Source organism: Halyomorpha halys, unplaced genomic scaffold (assembly GCF_000696795.3).
Source record: "Halyomorpha halys isolate HHAL.00 unplaced genomic scaffold, Hhal_1.1 Scaffold981.1, whole genome shotgun sequence".
Classification (NCBI taxonomy): Eukaryota; Metazoa; Arthropoda; class Insecta; order Hemiptera; family Pentatomidae; genus Halyomorpha; species Halyomorpha halys.
This window is the reverse complement of record NW_027111357.1, coordinates 194075-218810: the sequence shown is the minus strand read 5'-3', so window position 1 is coordinate 218810 and position 24736 is coordinate 194075. Positions and strand designations below refer to the sequence as shown.

The 24736-nt window shown below is 29.5% G+C and overlaps 1 protein-coding gene across 2 annotated transcripts in view; it reads right to left on the bottom strand.

Annotated features, from left to right (window-relative positions):
- Positions 1-6990: 6990 nt before the first annotated feature.
- The window catches only part of LOC106687562 (transcriptional regulator ATRX homolog), a 157096-nt gene continuing 139350 nt past the window's right edge, over positions 6991-24736 (bottom strand). For both annotated transcript variants that reach the window (XM_014431523.2, XM_014431526.2), the window contains one exon: positions 6991-9266. In XM_014431523.2, the coding sequence (XP_014287009.1) occupies positions 9220-9266 (47 nt within the window). In that variant the 3' untranslated portion in view covers positions 6991-9219. The remainder of the gene's footprint in view (positions 9267-24736) is intronic.

Genomic DNA, 24736 nt, shown 5'->3' with positions numbered 1-24736 from the left:
CTTATTCCCCACTGTTTTTTGCTGAGGTATTTTTTTTTCATCGTGGCTTTTATATATAAAATAAACAAGGGCATCTCTCATATTTGCTTAAAATTTGTTATATTTTTTAACAAATTAAAATAATATTATAAATTGACTTATTATTAAATTCTGGGACATTATTTGTCTGAAATTAGGAACGTTGCAGCACTTTGTTAGAGAAGACAAAATCATAATTTTTCAACAATTTTAAGCAGATTTCCCATCTATACTTAAATATCTTTTCCAACTTTTTTGTGTTTGAACATTTCAGTTGCTTGTTTCGGGTGCTGACTCGACAAAATTTTCTTTTCTAACATTTGCGATCTTTGAAGATACGTGCGTGAGTGTAGTAATTAAATTTTATTGCTATGATAAAAAAATTTCTTAATTTAGAGATGAAACAGGAAAACGTGAAATAGATGTGGAATAATCATGCCGAATAAATTAAACATCACATAGTTTAACCAAATTATAAAATAAATAAATAAATAAATAAAACACCAATTACGCCAGATATTCAGAAAATATGTATGATAACATAACAAAAAAATATGAAGATTGATTGCGGAGTACATTCGTAGTGTATGACAGTGTCAGAAAGTCCTCGACTGTCTGTGGCTATGAATTACCATTCGCATCTTAAGACCGGTTTTCCGAGTGGAGTACTATATCATGTCTGCATTGTTGAGCTCACTTCGCATCTGCATTACTTCCACCCACTACTATCTTGAATAATACAGTACGTGACTCGTACAAAGATGGATACTGCAAAGAACTGTGTATAATTTCAATGTATGAATATTACTTATATTTAGAAAAAAAGAATTTAAAATTAGAGAAGCTTTGAGGGTCCACTAAACCAACGAATTCCTCTCGTATCTTACCATTGCAGTCCGAAATCTTTAATGCTCCCTACTTAGTCAAAAATCAAGTCATCCATCATGAGTTCAATGTTCCATATGTTGCTGATATGGCCAGAACCAGGTACTAATCCTTCCATGATAAACTTCCCAACCATCCATACCCACTTGTGTCAAACCTGGCTTCTTCAAAACCTGATAATCCCCCTAGGCGTCTGAAAAGAAGATCGCCCCGAGGTCTACTTCTCTAGTAACTTTATTGAAGTCATTTTTTATCTAATAGCATAATTACTAGCTGTAAATAATTTTATACCGTTTTAAATAACAATAAATATATTATTAAAAAAAAATATAGAGAATCATTAGAGATGAGTTTTGTTTTTAATGGTCACAGTAGTACAGGAGCCAACTGCAAGACATCCATCCATTTCATGGAACATACTTCTGTAAATAATTTTAAAAATTAATTTCTATCAATCATAACATGGAAACGTATTTCTGGTTGTTCTAACACTTACTAGTCAGGTAATTAATTTAATTAAGTAACAAATTAACAAATTAGGTGGTTTTTTTTTCTGCCCTAAAATTCTTAAACTGTGCATCCTAGCAAAACAGATATAGTTTCAGAAATTAAACAGCATTTAATTATGCGTCCAATGACTACCATAACATATTAATTCGGTATATATTAAGTAGTATGTTATCCTTAAGCCGTCGTAAACCAAAAAACAAAATTTATTTTCAATTTTTGCCTAAACTTAGATATAGTACAACATATGAATCCAAACAGAAAAGCATTTCCAACGGTCCTAAGCGATTACTACTTAGGTGATTAATTAAATAAAGTAACAAATAAGAAATTTTTGTTCGAATAGTTCTTTTTTCAGTTTTAAGTCCTATTCGGTTGAGCTTGGTGAAAAAGTTATAATCAAAAGAATTTAAGAACATTAAATCATGCATTGAATGAGTACCGTATAGATTACTATATGGTATAAGTATATATGGTAATAATTTGGTCAAGTCGTAAACCACCTGTTAGGGAGGAATATAGACTTTAAAAAATCACCTCTTTCAATAAGGAACGATTGGAACAGGTGGTCTAAAAACCATACCACATGACCAAATTATTACTTTATAGTACGTTTAATTTAATGTTCATTGATTTGTTTTATTACCTTTTCACTAAGATCCACCATTAAGGGCTTTAACGCTGTTTAATTTCTTATACCGTAACTGTTCCGCTAGGACGCACCGTTAGGATTTATATGCGAAAAAAAGACTTAATACGTTACTTAATTAAATTAATTACTAAATTAGTAAGAGTTTTGGTAAAATAATTTGCAGATGAATGTTCTACGAGATGGATATCATGCATCGGGCTTCTTTGCTAGAGTATTCACTATACGTTTATTTAAATGTACAGATAAATCTCATATTCTACCTAAAACTAAAAAAAAAAAATTGTGAAAAAATAGTGCATTACGTTTATTTAAAGGAGATTTTTTTATTACTAGACTTTAGTATAAAATAATATTATAAATTTTATACTAAAGTCTAGTAATAAAATGGTAAAATTCTATATATTCTTTCTCCATATTTCTATTACTAACTCTTCGTCTTCTGAGGATATCCAAGAATCCAACCAATGTTTGGTGATGGGGTTCACGCTCAGACACACCATATGCTTTCGACCGGAACAAATGATAGCAGAAGTAGAAAGGTTTTATGAATACGATGGGTGGTACTACATCCCAATGAAGTGTCACCGAGATTTTGAACGGTGCCACAACATGCGGACGAACATTATCTTGTAAGGGAACAATTTTTCTTATCTGGAACAGTTATTTGCGCCTTTTTCATTAAGTGTTTGGCTTAATCTTATTAATTGTGCTCTGTAGAGATCTCCAGTAATGGTTTCGCACAGTTTAAGCAACTTATAATAAACGACACCAAGCTGATCCTACCAAATACACACCAGGGTTTTTTTTCCACGAATATTCAATTTGCCTGAAGATTTTGAACCAATCTAATTCGTGTCCCACGATTTTCCCTTTTTAGGGTTATCTTGTCGCATTTTCATCACCATTAATTAAACAATGAAAAAAAAAACTTTTTTGATGCCTGGCATCATTTCACTCAAGCAAAATCGGCATCCAATGTCTCGGCTTCAGTTCATATGGAGCCCTATTTCCTTGTTTTTGAATCAATCCCACCGATTTTAAACTTCTTGTACAGTAACTTCTAATATAAATGCATGTCATTTTAGAGATTAGAACGAATCTTCTTTCAATCCAATGTTATCGTATACTTTCGACCTTCTACCGCGTTCTTTATCTTCCACGTCAAACTCAACGTTTTTAAGCTTTTGAAACCCTCCACAACTTCTCTAACTTACAGCAGTCTCACTGTATGCTTCTATATGTAATCGATGCGCCCCAGCTGCAGAATTCTTCAAATTAAAGCTGTAAATAAAATGTTCCCATAAATGAAGAAAATTGCTTATTTGGTACTAAACTAGACTTTTTCGTATGAAAAAACCTATGTGATGGGGATGCTAAGTCACTTCATTACTTCAAGATCATGTTGTCAACAGATAATGAAACTTGCGTTACTACGTTTAACACATCCCAATTTAAACGGCGGCAACTTATATGTAAACCCATTACTTACCAATATAAAATATTATATAAAAGTTCATAATATCTTAAAACATAAATAAGATGAATAAATCGATGTAGGAGTTCTAGTAGAACAGTCCAGCAGATCAGAGGCCCGTTCTATAATGTAAGCTATTAATAACAATCCATAAATACATTTAGTTTAATAATGAGGACAACTAATTATTTAAAAGTTAAAAGGAAATACTTTTTTTCCTCCAAATATTATAGGAGTTAAAAATTAAAGAAGTATAAGTCAGGATAGTAAAAGTCTAGGTACAATTACAACACTGATAGTACTTAATTATAGTACTGTATTAGATTGTACTTAATTATAGAGCCATTGAGAAAAAAAAGCAGTTGTTTTACCCACATTTTTATTACTTTAATGAAAATTAAATAATAATTACTTGTCTAAATTGATTAGTCTACCAAGTATAGGTAGGGGGAATAAAAAATGGTTTTCAAAACCTTAAAAAAACCATTAATTTTTCATTCGGAAAAATTTAGAACATCTAAAAGAATATTATTTAAAGAAGGGTAAATTTGCTCTAATAGAACTATATACGTTCATTAGTTCTCGAGATATAGCCTTTTAAAAAGTAACATTTTATAAAAATGTACTAAAATATCAGTGGTTAGTTAATTTATTTATTTTTATCCATATCTCAGGAACTATGAGACGTATTAGCACTCAAATTGAAGTTAGTTTAATGTACTATAAAATAGTTTATGACCTTTATCTTCGTAGGAATAGTAGTTTTCATGATATTTGCTAAAATAAATTCTCAAAATGTTAATTTCTAGTTGTTCGGATAAAAGTTTTCCTTAAAAAATAATATCTCAGGAACCATAAAAGCTACATATGTCTGCCATCACTCAATATTAAGATAATTTAATGTACTAAAAAGTAGTTTATGACAGGTATCTTTGAAGGGGTATTACATTCGTAAATTTTGTACATGACATTTTGTCCGAACAACGGAAATCAATTTATTTTAGCTAATATCCTTAAAACTACTACTCCTACGAAGATAAACGTCATAAACTATTGCAGAGTACATTAAAATAGCTTTCAATTTGAGTGCTAATAGACATCTGTACGTCGAATGGTTTTTGAGATATAGTTTTATCAAAATTAATTCACCAAGTTCTGATTTATCAGTGCGTTTTTTATTACATGTTGCTTTTTAAAAATAGTCTCAGGAATTAATGAACGCAAATAGCTCTTATTAGGGCTCATAGTTTAGTAAATTTACTCAACTTTAAACGATTTTCTCTTAGTTGTAACTGCCTTTTTTCTTCTCTTGAGATCTAGTACTATTATGCAACATAACCCTGGTATAGAAGGCAATTAAAAAAAAAATGAAATTTTTACTACAACTATACGCATTATATACTGTAATTTAAATATATATATATATATAGATGCAGTATCGAGTTGCATCGATGGTGTCAATAATCTGTTTGATACCTACCACTCGCGATTCTGCTAGCTTTTACGGGAGTGAGAAGTCCTCTTCTAGATAGTTATTACCTGGTAAATATTGTAAATGAAACACTTTAAATGCAAAACAAAATATTTTTTATATTTTACACTTTAACTAACTAATGTATCAAGTTCATTGTTTCTATTTTCTTTTGAGAATAAAAAATATGTATTTGTATTTTCTTTTTAAAATACAGCAATACTTTATATTCTGTTTTAAATATACAGAATAAATTAGCAAAAAGTTACTTGAGATGTAGCCCTTTTGTCTCTTACATACTTTTTCTGTAAATTACTTATTTAAGCCTTACTTTTTTTTTTTTAATAAACAAGTTACAAAACATACTACTAGGTAATATACTTACATCGTTTTTGTGGTAGTATACATAAATATTGTATAATTAAACGGAATCTGTCTCAGGCGCAATATTAAATCCAGAATGATTAAGCGTAAATAAAGAACAAAAAAGTGTTCGTAGTCAATCCGAAGCGTGATTCACATTTAGGCCACCACATCTATCTTGGAAGTACGCAGACTTCTCGAAACCTCATCTCCGCTTAGCCTCTTGGAGAGACTATAGGTGACATCATCTATACCTCAAGACTCCATAGCTCTTCTGCATCGAAGTGGAAGATAAATCAATATGAGCATATCGATTCCAGAACTTGCCATTCCAAGGAGGAAGTAGAGTCACCAACTTATAACAGGGTTTCATAATTTTGATTTATTAACTCATATTAAGTTCGTAATTTTATTCACACACTTTTATCTTTTCTTTATAAGTTTATATTTCAATTAACATAAATTTATATTTGTATCATGAGTAGGAGTAGGAATTTATTTATTAAAAACCTCGTTAGCTCTTAAGATTAATTATCTTCAAGTATTTTCCTTTTGTTCAAATTAAGCATTAATTATAATCTATTTAGGGGTTATTATAATCTACTAATGATTTTATTTCTGTTATTAATATTCTTTTTTCAAATAATCTGTTTCATTAGTTATATTTATTTGTGATATCTGCTGAAAAGTAGCTTTGTGAGTAGGACGTTGCGCTACTAACTCCAAGGATATTGGTTCGAATTGAGCAGAACAAGTAACTATTTATTCTGTTACTGTGACTCAACCCTGTGGGTTTGAAGCTCCCCAGGCTCTATAAATTGAGTACCCTTATTGAGGAAAAGCGGGATTGGGTAGCTGAAATGTAAGACACTGAGCTGCTATCTCGAAGAACCCGGGTTCGAATCCGGCTGCGGTAGATAATTATTTTCTGTTACACTACAGCCGAGAGTCAGACCCGTGGGTTTGGAGCCCTACGGGGTCAACCCAGCCTCATTAAGTGGGTAACCATAATTGGATAAAAATCTGGCGATCGAGCGTGATTCTGATCAAACCATCTTGCGCATCCGTTGGTCTAGTAACAGTACTTCCTTACAAAGTACTGCACCCTTTTTTTTTTTAAAGGAAAATTCTAGAGGTTCAGCGTGATCATGAACATATACCTCTCTGCACAACTGTTGTTCAAGAAACAGTACTTCCTTACAAAGTACTGAACCTACATACCCTTCATGGGTTGTAACTGTACAGATTGTCTTTAGTTTCTTTACATTTCTATTTCTTTTATTGTGGGCTTTAAATTCACAGTTTATCTATTCATTTTTTGAGATAAACCAAATAATACTATTTCATATGAATATTTTTGTGCTAGATAGTATAAAATTAATTTATGTTGTCCACATTTTCTTTATACACGATTTAAATTAAAAATCACCTCACCATTGAACCAGTTTAAATTTTCTCTAAGGGAAGAGATTGCCACTTTTTTTCAATAAGCCCCTCATCCCAACATGAATCAAATTTGGTATTCAGAAATAATAATTCGAAAATTTTGGTCTAGATCTGGCGGACAATGCGGATCAATGTAAGGAAGCAGAAAACAGGAAAAAAATAAATAAAACACAATTTAATTTTGGTACTATGTTTTAATGATCAACTACAGGCATAACCCTGTTCTGATATAGCCATATATTTTGTTTACAATAATATTAAATTTTATCCTTTTTTTTTCTAACACAGTCGATATTGTATGGAACATGAGAAGTAGATCAACCAGTATGTACAATTAACCTGCTATCTCAACTAACATTTTGTTGTCAGCTAAAGTTAACTAAACATATCTGTTGATGAGAGTTAACTTCACTTATAGTTAACATTAAAGACTTACATTAAAGACTATCAATTTACAGTCATCTGAAAACCTATACATTGTACATCTTCTCTTGATAAAAAAATAAGTTTCGAAATCGATTAAGCGCATAGAGGCATGCTTGCGTTTAGCGTTAGGTTAGGGTACAGGATTCAAGACAGGTGGAACAGAAGAATATAGTCAAGTTGACAAGAATTAATAGAAATAGGCAAAAATTATTGTAACACAAGTAAGTGAAAGTTTTGTAGGAATGTAACAATAGTGTGGCTGATGTAGATTATGGGCGCCACTTCTGTACACAGAACGCAAAACATTATCTTTGGTAATTACAATATTTAAAAAAATACTTTTAAACAAAATAAAACATCAATAAAATAAGAAGACTTAAAAAGATTGCACATTTCCTCATCTGGACTGTACACCAAATACTTCAATAAAACATGTACTCAACAGGTAAGGATTTATGTACAAAGAGACAGCTCATATAGGCATAAATACTTAACATATATATATTGGCACTCATGGAGCGCAGTGTCAATTTTTGATTATGTACAATTAAAGTATGGAATAGTTAACATTGATATTGTCTTAATGATATATATCGGACAGCCTTTTGTGTTTTCATTTTTTTTTTCTTTACACTTTTCATCTGCCCAATAGAAAATATACAGAAACATGACAATTATAAACATATAAATTGAACCCTCTGACCGTACACAACCGCTAGAAAGCGGTACATGAACTAAGCGCTATATTTACATTATACTTTACACAATAAATAAGATACGGTCAGGGAGCTCGAGTCAAAAGTTATACAACGTGCTATGCAAACAAAAACATAAATAAAACGATGTATCTGAGATTATAGTTTACAAAGGCGATACATCGGTTAGTACAAAATAATATAATCAACTTACAATATACAAATATCACAAAGTCTAATTCAACCAACAAAATCATCAAATCAATCCAGGCCAATATTTAAGTAATAAACATAGAACAACCAGACCAGGTTTAGGTGACATCTATTATTACAACATCCATCTTTAACATCGATAACAACTAGAATCAAAATTAACACCTATTGCAATATGACACTGAACACCAATTACATCCATTCCAACAATATTATTTCCATAAAAACACTTAAATATAATCTAGTATATCAAAACTCCATATCTATTGCTATTAGTGATGTAAAGTTTGCAATAAGGAGTTGTATTTTAAGAAATGGCAGAGAAGGAACAACTTCAATGATAAAATCCACACAAGGACGTAGTAATTGATCCTTAACCACGAATTGGGAAAATGATGAGCATTATAACTCATCCCACACAGACTCGGTAGTCATGGCTTTGAATGATGGAAATACTTTCAGTTCTTGATCATACATGGTGTTTTACATGTTAGTTTCATTTGCGTTGCAAGAAATTAAAAATCTTGGATAGATCGAACTTTTTCATAAAAATAAAAATTGTTAATTAGACCGAATTCACAATTCTCATTTTTAATCAAAACGTCTAAAGTTGAAGGAAAAAAATCCAAGTTTTAATGAGAGTGGGGGAGAGAGACAAAATAAAAAAACTGGATTATTTTGGAAATAGTTGCTAAATATAGAAAAAGAGAGATAAAATAAAACAGACCAAAAATTATAGCTTACATAAACTAAAAAGTAAACAGCCTTTCAATTAAAGATGAACTTAAATTAATAATTACAAAATTATTAAATTAAAATCAATAAAACATCTGCACAGAGAAACAATAGTAAACCTTTTTTCACTTAAACAACAAAGATATAAAGGTTCATAGGGCACAATAAAACATTTCAATTTATCTCTTTAAAATTCAATAATGAGTTCTTTAAAAAAAAAAAATTAACAAGTAGCCTTATTAACAAAATAATATTAGTGAATAATTAATTACAATATATAATTAAATCACAGCCAGTTTGGGCGCCATGGCTCCTCTGGGTTATTCGCCGACGGTCACTGGAGTCGTCCAGTTCCAACGACTCGTGTATTTGCCGTCCGGGCTGCAACAAAAACAAAAAAAAAATAATTACTTAACAATCAACAATTATCAAATATAAAAATACTATAAATATTGCAGTATACATCTGTTAAATTTTATTTGTTACAAATCAATAGCTTAAAAATAAATGTATCTAATATTCTATGAAAGAAATGTAACTGGAAACAATGTAAGGGTTATTATAATTGGATCATGTGCTAATTAATTTAATTGAATTAAATTGATTAAATATGTTGAATTAGTTTCAACAAATCCTACAAATTCATAATATCAAATACAAATTCGAAAAATGTATATTAAAAATTTGAATCAAGATATCATTATAATGAAAACTAAAAAACGATATTCATTAAAAAAATTTCCGAATTTTCTATACTAATGACTTAAGTTTTTTAGATAGCACATATTTCATCTTTTTTACATTATTGACCATTGATACCTTAATGGTTTATTTTAACGATACGGAATTCTCTTTCCTCCCCCCCCCCCCCCTCCCGAGCAGAAAGTTTACATTTTTTTTTTTTGTTAGACATTATTCAGATGTATGATTTCACTTAAATATAATATTGAAGTTCTTCTATTTGTAAAGTTTTACTTCATATCTACTTAGTTACGATGTGGCTTGGTTCCTTCATGGTGTACGTGTATCCATTTCAGGTCAGGTATATTGCTAAAATAATGAAATCACTACAACAGAACGTTTTTCATTAATCAACCATTAATCAGTTACAATTGTTTTCATCAATTGGATTTTGGACTATGCACTGTAAATGATAAATCTGCTGACAAAGATATATATAATTTTTTTCTAATATTGAAAAAAAGAGCCACGCATCGTCAAGTTAATTATAGCAGATAAATTATTCAAGTATTGTTCCCTCTTAAAGAAATAAACAAGTAGGGAAGACGATGAGTTAATTATTACGCAAAGCGTATTCATAAAACTAATTATGATTAGTAATAAGCTCGGTAGATTAATTACAAATGTTAGTCCAGACTCAAATTTTATCAGTACATTTCCTGACTTTTGGTACTTTTTCGTTGTTTATCACTTTTAAAAATTTATTTATTGAATTTTGCAATAGTATAAATTCATGAAGGTTTTTAAGAATAAACAATATTTCATAAATATGCATAAGACCTTGATGACAATGAAAAGAGCGGAAGAGAAACAGCTAGGATTTTATGAGATTTGCAGCATATGTTGGTGTAGGGAGTATGAACTGAGGACAAAAGGAGTTTTGATGCAGTTCGAATATACAAGGAGTTTTGATGTAGTTTTAATATACATAGAGTTTTGAAGTAGGACGTATCTACTAGGAGTTTTTATGCAGTAACTTTATTATTTTCATCTCATACGGATGAATAACGGAAAAACTAATTATTTATTATTTATAATAACTAATTATTTACTATTTAGAAAATTTAAGTATTTAATAAAATAATTGAAAATCAATTATTTATTATTTATAATAACCAATTATTTACAAAATAATTATAAATTTATTTTAAGCGTAATTACACGTTATAGTATAATTTATATTAGATGCTAAAGATATTTTTTTGATAAAGTATGGATAGCTCGTTCTTCAGAACCTTTTAGAATTTAAATAAGTATAAGATCTACAAAATAAGTGAAGAATAAATGACAATAGAAATGTTATTTATGATTAAAGTTTAATCAATTAATGGGAAATTGAAAATACCTAGACTATCACAAATAATATTCTTTATAGCGAAATACGGGACCCTTTTTTTTATGCTCTAACCCTCGCCATTTCTGGCATACGAGGTGCGGCAGCAGTGGGGTAGGGGTTTTCTGCTCTGGGGTTTTCGCATAAAAAGTACGGCACCCAAAATACGTTAATAAATGGGAATAATGTCGCTAACTAACTGTAAATAATTCAATTAAATAGGAATAGACGGTTAAATATAAACTACAAACAAATATTAATACTTTAAAGCTTCTTAACAAAAACCAACTGTAACTAATTAAGATTATTTTTATTAAAACTGTTCAGTAATTCAAATCAATAAATAGCACGTTTTCGCTAGTAATGAATTTGAACAATAAGAATATACAAATTGTTGCAACATAAAAAAATAAATATAATAATAATTCGGGAGAAACTAAAAAATTAAAGGAAAACAATAAAGGAAAGTTCGTAAATGGGAGATTTTAAGCAAAACTGATCGAATCAAGGCACAGCGAACGCCCCACAGTTCCGCCGAAGGTCAGATAAAAACATATTGTCCGACGACACTCGACCCAAAGAGCAGGCACAATGATCATCAATGTCTAGCCGCAGATGGAAATATAATTGGTGAAGAGCTAGGGGAGGCAATCAGATGTGAGGGACAGATGTGCAATTTCTAGGCGGCTGGTCCCAGCATCCATTACCCAGGTAGCATGCCACGTGTCCCCCACCTGGCAGAGGGCTGCTGTTGTGTCAACAAGGGCTACCCTTCAGCCCTATTTCATATATATAATTCATATATCCTTTAATATTTTTACACATGGTAAGAAATTCCTAATCCATAATTCTCTTCTGAAAACTGATTCATCCTGCAAATCTCGCTATAGATAAAAAAAAAAAAAATGAATACCTGTAAAAAAAATTACCTCCAGAAGTAGCATTTATAAAAAACACGAAATTTTAATAATGTGTGTTGGGGTAAAGAAGAAACTTGAAATGGTTAATGGAAAGGGACAAAATGTGGAAATTAGATATATGTATAGAATGGAACTGTAATTAATAAACAAATTTTTTTTAATTTATAAAATATTGAGTATTGGCGCAAACTGAACATTTTCCTCATGCTATTAAATCTGATACTAGTTTCCTCATTTTATTTTAAGAAACTGTGCAGAACGACTAATCTCTCAGCACATCCGCCTCTTTGTTATATTTTGTAATGCATCAACTCAGGGTTTTTAGTAAGTGACCATGAGACAATCAACTCTTTGTATTTCAGAGAGACAAATGCATAAAAAATAATACAAAAAGATTGGCCTTAACATTTTCATTTTAGAATGCATTAATTGCTGGTTGACGATAATTGTCGGTTTTCAGAATTGCAGTTTTCGAAAAAGCAGAGGATCTGATGTAGATAAGTTAAAATTTTCTTTTTGATAATTTTTATTTTTTAATTATTAAAATAACATTACATATTGACATAGCACAATGATATTTTTTAATTAGTAACAACTATTTGACGGTACTATCCCTTTTAACTGTCTAGTATTAGTAGTATTATTCGCATTAAATTTGGATTATAAGTAGCGTGACCAAAAATCCCGTTTTTAGGCAACGCGTCCCGGTGTTTCCGGAAGTTTCCTTCTTTCGATGCGTAATAAAGAATTTGCCTGATGCAATAAAATAACGATATCACAAAGTATTCGCAGCTTTTCATCTTCTCAGTACCCCCCTCTCTTCTAATCTCGAATGATCAGATTTTAAAATTTTCTCGGTAATATATCAGTATCACTTCTAAACGTTCATCATAGGTTTTAATTTAAAAAGAAATACCTTATCGTACACATCTATTTCATTCACGTGGTGACTACACGGCATTCGAAGTTTATATGAAAAAATAATGGTGTAAAAAAAAAAAAAAAAGACAGAAATTGTCTGTACAAAGATAATCTTAATGACAATATATCGTATCATTGATAATACGATTCTGATTTACAAGATGTTGATTTTATAAAGTATCGTACTTAATTGTCTTTCGATAGCTACCTACTATATGCTCTAAGAAATACCATATATTTTTGTGACCATTTAATTTTTTTTTTTTTTTTAAATCCAGCCTCATTGCCCATTTACATCATAAAAATAACCGCCATTAAAATAACAGCTTCATAAGGTATTATCATGGTAACGATTACAGTAACTTTCATAAGCAACTGTTTATTACACGATTACCGCTTCATTCCTACGTGTAGCATTATGCTTGCTATAAGGCCTTCCTCAATAAACGACCAATCTAAACCCAATAAAATTCAAGGTTATAAGCTAATAATAGTTAAGTACAGTGTTAGTTAAAAAAATATTTTATTATAAAGTTATGGTGATAGATACAGGTTTCTTCTGACTGTGTTTATTCAACTTGGGAATAATATTCTGTAAAGTTTTATAAGTAAATGTTACGTGTATGTATGTAACTAAAATTAAGATTGTCCTTGATCAGGGGAGGCCAATTTTTCTGTAACTAGAATCTACTTTTTATCTAATAAGCGTGTCGCGATCGACTTGTCATAGCAGTGGTCTTAGAGAGAAAGAAGGGTTGTGAAAGACATACTATTTTTATACGCAGTATTTCAGTATCAGGTGCATTCCAGCGAGGTATGGGTGGATAAGTATAATATACTATGTAGTATAATAATATAGTATATAGATATAGTATAATAATGTAGTATATAGACTGTAATAAATAGTATAATATAGTAAATATAGTAAGAAATAGTATAATATAGTACATAGATAATAATAATAGTACAATAATAAATGCTACAAGTTTTCAAGATATAGGCTCATAAAGAAAATAAATTTACAAACAACTGCAATGTATAGGTTATCGTACTATTTGTTCGTAAATATGTAAAAGTTGTTATAAAGCTACACAGTATGACTGATAATTTGATTTAAATATTTCACTTTCGCGTTTTGTTTTTTTGTTTTTTTTGGGTCAGGAAAATGTATCCTAAAAGAGTAATATGACTTACTTTTTGCTAATCTATCAAAAGCTGAGTATAAATCGTACTGAAATACAGATATAAGGCTTATCTATCTACGTAGAAAACAATAATAATTACATACTATATTAAGTATACCTAAATATAAGACGTTATATTCACACCAGAAAATATAATAAAATAAGAAAGTAATATATATAAAAAGTTCTGGACAGTGGTGCTACCTGACGGATGATCTGAAAACAACAAGAGTCGTCACTTTAGGACGAGTGGAATTTTTCCACTGGCCCAGAGGTAAACATTTTGTTATTCTAGTAGTTCCAGCAAAGAAATTTAAAGTACGGAAAATTAAAATTACGTAATGATTTTCAGGCGAATTAACAATAGTGTTGAAAAAATTATGCATTCTTACCAATCCAAAAACAGTTTTTAACGTTATAACCTTGTTCTTTTCTTCTTCTTTTCTTATAGCCTTCTTCTTTTCTGAAGCTTTGCAAGGTTATCGGGAATAAATAAGGGATGTTTGGTCACAATATTCGTGTATAGGTAATATTAATAAATATTAAATAAATTAATATTAAAAAATATGGTATTTTCTAGAAAAATATATTCGAACTCCCCCCCCCCCAAATAAAAAAATATATATAAGAAACAGTAAAAAGTAGTTCATAAGCGAAAGTAAAAAAAAAGATTTCCTCAGATATGAAAATCTATCTCATATTGTCCTGATTTCTCCAGCGGAAAAACACCCTGTTCTGTTCTTTACTGTTATAGTTAGAAAATATATTTGTACCATGTTGTATCGTGTTATCAAACAATTTTGGTATTTCAAATTTCTAGTTGTTTTAAGATGACTAGAAATAATTTTATCCGATTTTTTATTTTTTATTTTTCCGAAATAAATTTAAATTTTAAAATAATGAAGAAACAGTTATTAAGAAGATGCAGATTTGCCAAATTTAAGCAAAATTAGACGAGTAGGGGAAATTATAAACGCTTCTAATAAGTAAATCAACTAAGATTTAGTTGTAAAATTAATTAAGATTGAGCCTCTACCTGCACACTTTACTCCAAAATCCACTAAGATAAAAAAAGGGCTCTTAAGAAAACTAAATTCAAATGCATTAATATCACGTCATTTTAAAAATTGTTTAACTTGAACTCCAGAATCAATTAAAAAGTAAATATCAAATTTTAAGTTGTTTTGCTCAGAAAAATAAATCCGTAAAGTGTACATTAAATTGAGAACTAACTCTACTCCACTATTCCATTAACGGCTCATAACATTAATTTTATTCAAAATAATTTTATCGTACAGTATTTAAATACGAAACAAAGAAAGGATGCCTATGAATAAAACAATAAACGATTCGGAGCCAAAATGGGTATTATAAATTCAAATTCCCTTTTGATAACTTCTCTTACGTATAAGAACCAAATTGAATACGTATTCAAGATTTATGAGTTACGACAGACGTCATCGGCTGGGGTTATTACATATTGATAAACCTCCTTTACCAGGAAACGCCAAAATTGTCAATACACGATTCATCAATTCTTCAGAAAGGAGTCTAGAGGACGAAAATTTAGGCATCTTCTACAAACGTATTTAAACTTCAGTTATATATTCGTAGATGACATACATTTTTAATAATTTGAAGGGAAATCATACTAATAAGATTTAAACTAAACAATTTAATACAACGAATTTTCAACGTAAAAAGATTCTGTACTGATATGACTGACGAAGCCAAAGTCCTTAATCCTCCTAACGAAAGGTCTTATCGGTCAAACCTAAAACTTTTGTCGAAGGTTTTTACTTCAATATTTTGAAGAAATGTTACTAAAACCCTTTTATATGGAAGGGTTTTTATGAACATAGGAAATTTCTTTTTCATTAAAATCGAAATAAATAAACGACATTAAACCAAAAACTCCTTATCTAGGGAGCTAATATAAGCATTGAACATTCTCAGTTATTAACAAGACAACACACTATTTAATAGTCAGTAGAACAGAAACGAAGCACACTTATCTAATTCAAATATGTAATATGAGTCCTTTTTGTATAATGAGTCGTTAATATCCAAAATCCACACAAATACAGTTGAAAACTTTGGGTGAATTTTATATTTCGAGGGATGATATAAGTGAATTTTCAATCCCGATTTCTAGTTCTCTAATGTCAAATGTTTTTTAATAAGTTGATAGATAAATAAAATAGATAATAAATTGCTTAAAAAAAAAAAGTTGGCAGCGCTTCACAGATGTCGGAGAGTCTTATAAATGAAGTATAACTATTACTGAACAAAACATTGAACACGAATTTGTATACTAATTAAATTGAAAAATTGATGAAAGGATGTCAATAAAATATTGTACCCACTCAATTTTGGGGAAAAATCTACTAATAATACATCATGTTTTATTTTATTTTAAATTATTTCCACATAGAAAATAACTACTAAGTTAAATAAATAAATAAATAAATATATATATATATAAACTTAGAAACTTAAGCGTTATCAGAGGTAAAATAAATTATTTCAACATGACTTGTAAATTCAATTTTTGCAACTTTTGATAATGTACTTTTTTACTATCATATTTTATTTGATATCATACATATAAAATATTTTAATGACTTCAGTCAGTTTATCTCTTTATAAAAATAAATTTCAAATTGAAATAAAATAAAATAAATAAAAAATATTGCTAGATTAAAATTAAATTTTTTTTATAGTGCGTAGACACGAAATCCATAATAAACTTATACTTCTTAGAAATTTTTTTTCACACCCACGTTAAATGTATTATTTTGTATGTATTTTTTATTAATGACGTATATTTTAATGAAATAATTAACACTTTGGGAAGAATTTTCATAACATCAACTTTTTTACAAAGTTGGAGGTGGATTTCAGTTTATTCTGTAACAGACCTCAACTTAATTGATACGGACTTATATTATTAAACAAGGAAGTATTTCTAAAAGTGGAAAATTTGTATTTCTATAGGGTCTGAAAAAATAAATTTGTGAATAATTCAAGATTTACGAAAAACAATCCTTAGCCACTTGAATGTCCTCTTCAAATAGTATTATCAGACATATTTTACTAGTTTTTAAAGAAAATTTTATCTATTATAATACGTCACAATCTATAATTACTTATCTTAAATAGTATTTTAGTTATTGTTCAACTAAAAACGTGACGATTAGAATCTCAATCTACTCCTTTTCACTTGAGAATTGGAACCATTGTGTACGTCAACATCTTTTGTTCCTTTTGAGATCTACTGAATCCTAGTGTAATAATTAGTTATTGCCTAAGACCTAAGGGATAAGTATACATATTTATATATAATAAAAAGAAAAAAATAACAAAAGTTTTCTAAAATGTTCATGTTTTCCACTAAAACAATAAATGTGTGAGTTATTTTAAACACAATTGGTCGTTGGTATGTCAAATGTCATTTTTAATTTAATACAAGTTAAACAAAACTATTTCGTTTAGTTAGTCTATTATGAATACCTATTTTGAGCCAGGCTATGTTGGAATCACCTTGAGCCAAAATAAAACGTGATTCATAATAATCTTAAGTGTGAAATATTTCTTTTAAAAAAATATCCCGAGTAATAACAATCTACTCAAGTCAAACTATACACAGATTTTAAATTCGAAGAAATACAATGTTTAAGAACTTAAACTGATAGAAGCAATATTGAAAAAAACTTGACACATTGAGTTGTCCTTTATTTCAAAAGCACTCAATTTTTCTTTTTTAAAGCAGCATTACAACACGCAAAAAAAGCAATTGACAATAGGTACAAAAGTGAAGTAGCTTTCAAAAGTATAAAATCAACATGGCGAATTGACAAGCGCATAGATTTATTGCAGATATTGGGTTTGCCTTACAATATATTTCGTGATTCGAAAGTCCTGAGTTCCACAAACTAGAAATCCAGGCACAAAGGATAACGATATATCACCATTAATTCCAAGGATCAGCTATCTCACGACTTCTAAATAATAGGTAGCTCTTGAATAAAACATATATAGGCCTTAACAGTAAATATATATGCTTATTTGGAATGACATACACAGCCCAATTTAACTAGAAGAGCTTTTGCACAGACTTTGAAAGTAACAACTGGTAAGAATAGAACCAACGAATGCAATAAGGAGACAATCAACATTTATTATCTGATTTTTTGCATTTGATAACTGTTTCATTTCGCAACAAAAACTTTGCAAAAAAAAAAATTATCAATAAGGTTACAAAAAAACAATTTTACAAAAATATTGACTAGTCTCTATTGCATACGTGGGTTCAATATATGTTCAGTAAATTATATTTCATCAATTTCTTTTATCAAATATAATCAAATGATTTTTCATCCTTTTGGATCTTGGTAATCTACTTATCAACAGGCGATGGTAAAATATAAATTAATTGTGAAATCACACTAATTTATAGCCTATATAAATATATGCTATTGATTAACGTGATTTCACAATATTCATATGAGCATAGATGAAAATATAAATATGTTCATGCATGTATATATGCATATAGGTTACTTATGGATTAATTGATAATTTTATTTTCTTCTATTTGTTTTTTGTATTTTTTATATTCAAACTTAAAATAAGATTTTTTTTCTTCATTATTTTACTGATAAAAAATAAATGTATGTATTTTCGATACGGTATAAACTACGTTATTTTTATAATTTTAGTTTCTGGTAAGATATGTTTCTTTTGATTGTACATTAATGTTACTGAAGGGACCAAGATCCAAACTAAAATTTATTTTCTATTCTATTCTTATAGATACATTTTATCATCCTTTCCTTATCTTCTAAACTTACCCCCCTTGCCAGCTAATGAAAAAAATTATTTGTCTTTTTCATTGAAATTAATAGTATCTTAATTTCTATAGATTTTATAGAAAAGTGTCCTTTGCTAATTTGTTGTTTTCACATTTAAAAAAAAAAAAAAAAATTCCTCATTTTTTATATTAGATTGGTTTTGTAGGATATAAGTAACAAGAACTAAGTTTTTAAAAATAAAAATCATTAAAATCCAACTGTAATTTTTATCATTCTCAGTGTTGGAAAGTTTCCTTAGGTTCTTATCATCATTAGCTTAATATTTATTACCCACTCATTTTTCGATACCAAGAAGAGGGTTAATATCTCTCTTTATGATGTTGGAGGATCATTCCTTAAAATATAAACAATAAGGTTCTCGGTAAAGAGCAAATGGAGTAGAAGACGTTTAGAAACTAACATGCAATTTAGCAAATAAATCAATTAAGGTTAAGGGAAAACTTTATATATCTGCTTGAATTCGAAATGGTTTTCCAGGACAGATCACAAGTTGAAGAGAAGAAAGGTGGCCCACAGAGATGCCCAATCGGTTTGGGTTCGATTGCTACCTGTACTAGGTGACTTGAAAAGCGAAAGCCAATTTGCAGGAACACTGTTGCCAGATAGGGCACCGGAGAAGCTACCAGTCCTAAATTGAGTTAGGAAAACGCCAATAGACTGGCAACGTCGCTTGCCCATTGTTGTCTAGTGCCTCCATTGTCTAGTTCTACAACATTTTAAGTCTTAGTGCGTTTTCTGTTTACTATTATAATATTGTAAACGAAACCCAAGAAAATAAAATTACTACTACTCTTATTAATAAATTTTCTACTTAAAATCAAGTAAGAGTTTTATACTCCATTTTATGTTGGCAGGTAGTCCCAGATTTTCTTTTGCAACATTGAATTTTTAATACAGACTCAACAAACCTCAACCTTTTGTTTTAATTTTTCGTTTTGATATTTATAATTAGAGTTTTCATTTAAGGTAACAACGACTTTGTTCAAAATTTTCAACAAAATACTGTCCTTCTATTCAAATATTCATAAATTTAGATAAAAATGGTAAACTGTAGATACATACCTCGGCATGCCTACGAGACCTAAGGTATTCTGGGTATATACATTCGAAAAGTAGACTGCGAAAAATGGTTTGCTCGAGGGATCACTAAATCAGACGTTCGATAATTTGTATTGTTTGATCAATATCAACTAAATAATTTTTATTAGCAAATAAATAACAATTTAACAATAACTACATCTTCTATCTATAAAGAAGGCGAAAAAAATACGAATCATTGGACTTATTACAATGGGTAATGAAAAACAAATATCAACATGGAGACATAACAACTCAATGTACACAAGAAGATAATTTGTTAGACATTTTTTTTATTAAAATGTTAAATTTTTATTATATTTATTTTAATTATTTATGTAAACCAAGGTAACTTAAGAAATTATATATATTTCAATTTCCTCTTTTTTATCCGTAACACGTCTAAATGACCTCATTAATTTTTTTTTCATGTTCTTAGCAGTTTTAGAACTGGAATGGCTTAGAGAGTTAAAATAAGAATTTCCAACTCCCAGCCCAGGCCAAGATTCCATACTCGCAGAAACAAAAATATCGTTTCTGAACCATTACATTTACTCAATAAACAAGCATACATGAAATATATAATTTAGGTATCAAATCCTTCAATGTGTTCACAGGAATCTACCTAACGTATCGGAATTTATAAAAGGAAGGCACACGAAGTTCTTTGACCCGCTAAATACGAACATCAACCCACTGTTCTGGAATCTGACGTCAGCATCAGCTCCAGTGCATAGCAATGCATTGTGGAAGAACGCGAGTAAAAAATTAAACACAAAACCTGTTAAGTGGCATCAACTATTATGGCCCTTGATTAGGCGAATTCCAAAGTGAAAAGACAAACAAATCGGGCACTAGCACTTTTAAAAACTAATAAAACTACTTAAAATATATGGACATAGAACATCCTAAACAAATATTGAATCCAAGAACTTCTATAGATGGAGGCAAAGAATCTTCTTTACAATTAATTTATTTTTTTTTAATTATTTGTTGAATGCAATTAATAAGGAATATATATAAAAAAAAGGTTTTAGACCGCCACTCAGAAGAAGACTTTCTTTCTGTTCCTTCAAAACTTAATTTTGAAATGAACATACACATTATATTATTAATATTGATTTTAACACAAGGATACTGCATCAATTAATTAAAATTGTAAGGAACTTGAAACATTTTATTAAATGAAATTACAATTCTCTGGTAAAATCCTGGGTAATAAACTAAAATATATGTCATAGTCGCTATGAAGAGACTAAGACTCCCAGAAAATCCTTCTTTTTGGATATAGGATATAACAAATAAATAAATCTAAAAACTGTAGCACAGGATCTGAATAGATATTTCCACCAAAAAAAAATGTGTAGAAACTATAAAAAATAGACAAGAGAACTAAAGAAATACGGTAAAGCTCTGAGAAAGAAGAGCACAAGAAAGACGAAGAAAAACAAGCAAAGACAAAAATAAGAAAGATCCGAAATGGACCGGGGTAAACGGCCGAAGATTTGAGACTAAAGAAGAAGAAAAAATAAAACGAAAAATAAAAAATAAAACATCATCAAGTGAGAAAATGACCTCGCTGCGGCGGGTGAACGACCGGGAATAGAGTTCGTGCATTTCACGCTTCCACTCCACAGTCCTCACCTCCTCAGTCTAGGGCTGTCATTGAATATTGTAATAGCAATGGTGCAAAGATATTGCCAAAGTACTTTTATTTATAACAGTAGGAAGGGTATCATGTACTCTTGGTAAAGTGAAGAATCGACTATAAACAGAAGTTCTTATCAACTTTATTCTTAGGGTTGTTTGTAAAAATGCTGAAGAAGGTACAAAACAAGAAGATTCAAGGCAACACAGGAAACGTTGTAGGTAGCTTCTCTCTAGCCTGTACCATAGCGGACGTTAAGATTCTTTGATTCAGAATATGACAATGGCGTAAGAGTGAAGAAACAGATTTATCCTCCAACCCAATGAAAAGGATATCTGAGGAGACAAAACATGTTCCGCCAATTTTGACCAGATTTTCTAACTTACCAAAGAAATTCTCTTAATTTACTCTACCCTTGCAAGTTTTTTTTTTTCTTTTTTCGAAAATTTGTCTATGTACATAGCTTTAATAATCTATTCTCTCACCTATCGTCTACACAACTCAGATTCACAAAGTAACGTCAAGAATCAATTATAAACACAAGGTCTTTATCAACTACATTCTCAGGATTATAAGAATCTTGAGCTACAAAACGAAACGTTTTTAGATAACACCTAACATTCGAGGTAGCTCCTATGTTTATAATACATCTGATTAATAAAAGCAATTGATCATGGGAAAGCAATAAAAAGCTGAGATATAATGTATAGTTATTAGAAATTTGTAATTGATTTGCCGATCATTTAAAAAAATATTAATTTTTAGATCATTAGCAATTAGATGCTTTGGTTCAGAACATAAATAAGACGTATAGTATGGCTAAAGGTGGAAGATAGACAAAGCAGTTAAACATACACGGTTTCATCCACCAACCTAATGAAAAGGATTGGTACTCACTTTATAGGGCTGAGTGTGCCCTTCGAGGGATCTACGGTTTATACAAAAGAAAATAAATCGTCTATGCCTTACTCAAACTGAATTACCCCATTCTTGTGCAGAACCCTAGGTCTTTTAAAATTACTTCTAAAGATTTGAGCATTACTTTAAATAAAAATGCTTATAACACATTAATTAATATACGATTAGTTTACACTTTCCAAAAAAACGAAAATCAGCAAATTAAAGTTTTACCTGAATATATTCCTTAAATAATATAAGATTAATGTCTGGAACTCGAAAATTATGAATGGTTCTATAATTACGTGGTAAGAAAGTTTCCAAGGCAATCTGTTTGGAAGAGGCAAAATTTCCCTTTTGAACTAATTTCTAAATATATCGTAAGCAGAGAGAGGGTGCTAGTGGTTAATTAATTCTTTGAAAAATGAATTGAAAAGGAAATCCAGATGAAAATTTACAAAGACCATTAATAATCTATTCTCATTTTAATAATTTTTTTGAGTAATATTTTTCCATAATTTTCGCTATCTGAATTAGGTATTCATATCCAAAATTTACCAACTTTTTTATTTTTCTAATTATTGTGGAGAGGTGAAACTTTAAACAACTAAAACAAAGCGGAAACTTCGAATTAGCCAGAAAGGTAGAGTTTGTGTTCAAGAAAGTTTACAACAACAAAAAAATAATAATATTAATTTCATTGTTACGGCTGAGAAACCCAACTCAATTTTCTTTCAAAAAATGTTTCAAAATTTAATTTTCTATTGCTACAACCTTTGAATACAAATCGGTAAAAAAGCGGAAATTATATTTCATTTTTGAAGCAACTAAATCTAGGATTATTGGCCTTATACAACAAACGCCCTAATGTTGTAATTAAAGTCACAAATATGTCATGTTATGCGATATGCCAAATCGAAATTATTATGTATATATACAAAAATATAAGAAAATAACAATATGTAAATCAATAAGTTGACAATAAAAAGAGAAAGTAACTCATGATAAACAATCGATTTGACTTGACATATCGAGGTTGAATAAGATCGATTGTCGAACTACCAGAAGCCACTAGTTGTCTTAATGAGTAAAGATAGAGACATTTCGTAACAGTGTTATTTTTCCAAGAAGTGTTGTTTGATGTTCCATAAATACCTCTCTTTAATTAATATAATTTTCGTATACCACAATTAAGAAAAATAAAAATCAGTATCAGATTTATAATAAAAAAAGCTGATATCGTATCAATAACACAATTAATAAGATAAAAATGATAAAACTTTATTAAAGGGAAGAAACTGAAACGTGATAAACATTTTAAACAATATAACATTACACTTAGGGCAGGCTTGATGCAATTAATAATAATAAATAAGGATTTAAAAAAAAAAAGTAGCTATATTGAAATCGATAGTACTGATGATATTATTAAATTGAGATCCTTACAAATAAATAGCACAGAATATTAGAAAAATATATAAATTTGAGATAAAAAATATCTTTTAACACATAAAATGTTACCATTTTCAAGAGTGACTATTGGCGTTTTAGGCAGGTTAATAATAATAATATAATAACAGTATTACGGTTTAATTAAAGTTATTTATTTAATATGTTTTATATTTAAGTATTAATTTTATGATGTAAAAAAGAACAATGTTAGTCCGTTAATTACAATTAACTTCCGTTTAATCTTTAGATGTAGTATTGTGGAGAGAAGTATGTCCAACATTATAAGTGTTGGTTACCGTGCCTTGTTTATTGATCTGATCTTATATTGTTAGACATACAAGATTTTCTTTAAAATTTCATCAAATTTAAAAAATGTGAATTGTTTAAATATATTTTTTATATGAAAATATGGTGCGGTTGCGCTCATCACACAACTTTCACTTACCACCCTATATAGAGTTGAAATTAATCTTCGCTGGTTTCAGACAGATAATTTTATATAATTCAGTGTAGCAATACTTTTAGGTAATAATTTACCAAATGAGCTTTTCAATTGACAATGCGGAAAAGTGCTTTTAATATTATTTCTCGTAGAGAAATTTAAACATTTTTCTTTGTAAAACTACACCAGTTTAACAGTATCATAACTAAGTTGCAACTTGTTTAGTTAGCAGGAGGAAGGAGTATAATGGAGGGGATAAGCAGCAGGAAAGGTGAAACCAAAAAGACACAAAAAAAAAAAAGACACAAAAAAGACAGGAGGTTGCTCTGGCCCGCTTGAGAATAGGTCATACTCTCCTCACG